Below are 2,731 nucleotides of genomic sequence, written 5' to 3'. Positions count from 1 at the left end.
CAAAAAACCCCTCTTCTTCCTTCTGTTCATTACCCCTTTTCTGCCCCAGCACATAATCAGGTTTGGGAAATGATGGGGCAAAGCAAGAGAAGCCCTTGACATAAGACAATCAGATCTCACCCGAAAAGCTGCTCTCATCTGAAGAAGAACACTGCAGATTTATACCCCACCCTTCTCTCTGAATCAGAGACTCAGAGCAGCTTAAAATCTCCTTTATCTTCCTTCCCCACAACAGACACCCTGTGAGGTGGGTGGGGCTGAGAGGGCTCTCCCAGTAGCTGCCCTTTCAAGGTCAACTCTTGCGAGAGCTATGGCTGACCCAAGGCCATTCCAGCAGCTGCAAGTGAAGGAATGGGGGAACAAACCCGGTTCTCCCAGATAAGAGTCCACACACTTAACCACTACACCAAACTTGGCTCTCTGAGAGCCAAGGTCCAGCAACGTAACCATGTGGAAGCAACCAGTTTTAGTTATTTTGTAGTGAAAAATCAGATCTCTTACTGCTCAACCTTTCCACAAGTCATAGATCCATTCAATATATATCCCTGAAGTTGATGGAGAATGTAATAGGTATGGAGCTATCAAAGAGCTTCATGTACTTCTCCCACGGGCTGGCTGCTAGCACCTATATTCTTCTCACTTTATTTCATACATGCAATGAAGGTCACAATTGCCTAAAAAGTATTCAAAAGACAATTAAAACTCTCAGTGTTGCAGCAATTATTCTCCTTGGACAGTGGCAGAAGAACATGGCCATTCTTCTGAATCTTGGTACGTTTAGCACCTACGCAAGAGATCTTCCAGAAAATGTCCTGCTATTTTACATATTTCTCCCTAGGACTGAACAGAATAAATAGCTGTGAGCTAAAATACAACTGGGTTATGAAATAAACACTTAGATTTTCAGCCGATATCTAAACTGGATGTCGCAAGAAGGATGGGTGGTTCCAATCCCGTAGCGACTTGGGTCTACTGGCGGTATCTTTTCTTCCTTATTAACCAGTTCCATCTCAAAGTAGGTGACCATCAAAATCACAAACAACTTCATCTCACTCACAGCAAAGAATCGTCCAGGGCACATAGAAGGTCCAGCCCCCCATGGCATGTTGTAATACCTTAGCTTTTCCCCATTTTTATAAAATTCTTTTTTTGTGCCATCTGGGTTCACGAACCTATCATATTTGAAAGTCTTAGGATCCGGGTAGATCTCCGGATCCATCTGGAGGCCAATGAAGGGGAAGAGAATGAACTGGTCTCCTTTCCGGAGGCTGTATTCCCTCCCGTCGGCCATTTTGAGCTCCATGTCCTCCATTATGCTTCTGAACAGAAATGGGCTTACATTTAAGCGTAGACTTTCCTGGATTGCACTGTCCAGAAGAGGAGTCTTTACTGTTTCAAAGGAGATATTGATCAAGGGGCTGCCTGGCTTGACTTCCTGATTAGTCTCCTTTAGGACTCGGTCGACTTCCTCTTTCACTGCCTTCATAGCTTCTGGATGCGTCAGGAGATGCACGAAAACCCAGAAGTTAGCTGGTCCAGTGTTAGCTTGTGTTGCCCACAACACACTAAACATTACTTGTGCCCGCATCTTTTCATTCGAACTCATCCGCGAGTCAATCTCCGCTACCCAGTTGCTGACATTCTCCTTCTTCGATAGCTTTTCTACGGACAGGACATCCCAGAAGAAGTTCCTCAACCTCTCCGTCTCTTCCTTGCCCACAGTATCTAGCATGCCCATGATCATCTGGGGAATGTAAGTATCAAACTTCTGGAAATCTTCAAACCACTCTCCGCACGGCGGTGCGCTACGATCCTTAGACGTTCCCGTGCAATCTCCGCTTTTGCAGGGATCAGTTCCGAACAAAGTCAGGAAGGCAGCTTGGAACATGGCTTTGTAGCTGAAGTGGAGGACGCCGTCCTGCTGCCATGGTCTTTCTCCGCCGCCTGATCCCAGGTTCTGAAGCATCACCTTCTGCAAATTTTGCATCATCGCCTGGTTCAGTTCAGCCAGATTCTTATTTCTGAGGTACTTCTTACTAACGTCTTGCAGGATCTTATGGTGAGACTCACTCGGGTGGAAACCGAAGACGTTGTAAACTACCGTGGAGGCAAACGCATCGAAATCCAGCTTGTCTTTTGATTCTTTAATGACCGTCCCGTAAGTGTGAGGGTCCATCATAAAATTTAAATAGTTGCCTCCCACTAACACCGTGAAAATATCCCCGTGTTTCTTCTGCATCTTTTCCAAAAACTCCGCAGGGTTCTTTTTGAAACTTATCCCGTGTCCTAGCCATGGGATGAGGCCTTTGTCCAACGGCGGTTCGTTGGGTCTCCTCTTGCGGAACGCGCCGGTCAAATAGAGCCCCCCGAGAACGACAGCAAAGAGGGTCGCTAACAGAGCGCAGAGCACAGACTCCCAGAAATGCATCGCCGGTGTTTAGGGAGGGAAATATTTAGTCCGTGGGAAAAAAAAGATCCACACCTCGACTTATAAAGCATCCAACCAGAGGGCAGTTCAGGGTGGAGCTGCCTAATATGTTGTTTGGCTTTTCAGAGGCAGCTGTAATTTTGTTGTTCCTGGAATCATGCGTAGCTTACTGGCGTTTTAGATAGATAGATAGATAGATAGATAGATAGATAGATAGATAGATAGATAGATAGATAGATAGATAGATAGATAGATAGATAGATAGATAGATAAATTTATTGTCATTGTTCTCAAAAAAGAAAA

At 45.4% G+C, this 2,731-nt stretch overlaps 1 protein-coding gene across 1 annotated transcript; it reads right to left on the bottom strand.

Moving 5' to 3' along the window:
* Nucleotides 1-895: 895 nt before the first annotated feature.
* LOC132578140 (7-alpha-hydroxycholest-4-en-3-one 12-alpha-hydroxylase-like) lies at nt 896-2,428 on the bottom strand. The gene has a single exon (XM_060247996.1). It carries the CDS (start codon nt 2,426-2,428, stop codon nt 896-898), a length of 1,533 nt encoding a protein of 510 aa, XP_060103979.1.
* Nucleotides 2,429-2,731: the final 303 nt, after the last annotated feature.

This window comes from Heteronotia binoei, chromosome 10 (genome assembly GCF_032191835.1).
Source record: "Heteronotia binoei isolate CCM8104 ecotype False Entrance Well chromosome 10, APGP_CSIRO_Hbin_v1, whole genome shotgun sequence".
NCBI classification, from domain to species: domain Eukaryota; kingdom Metazoa; phylum Chordata; class Lepidosauria; order Squamata; family Gekkonidae; genus Heteronotia; species Heteronotia binoei.
The sequence above is the reverse complement of the archived record's forward strand: the minus strand, read 5'-3'. Positions and strand labels throughout refer to the sequence as shown.

Bases quoted from the DNA above. Each gene is read 5' to 3' on its own strand.
- LOC132578140 (XM_060247996.1), bottom strand. From the start codon at position 2,428: ATGCATTTCTGGGAGTCTGTGCTCTGCGCTCTGTTAGCGACCCTCTTT.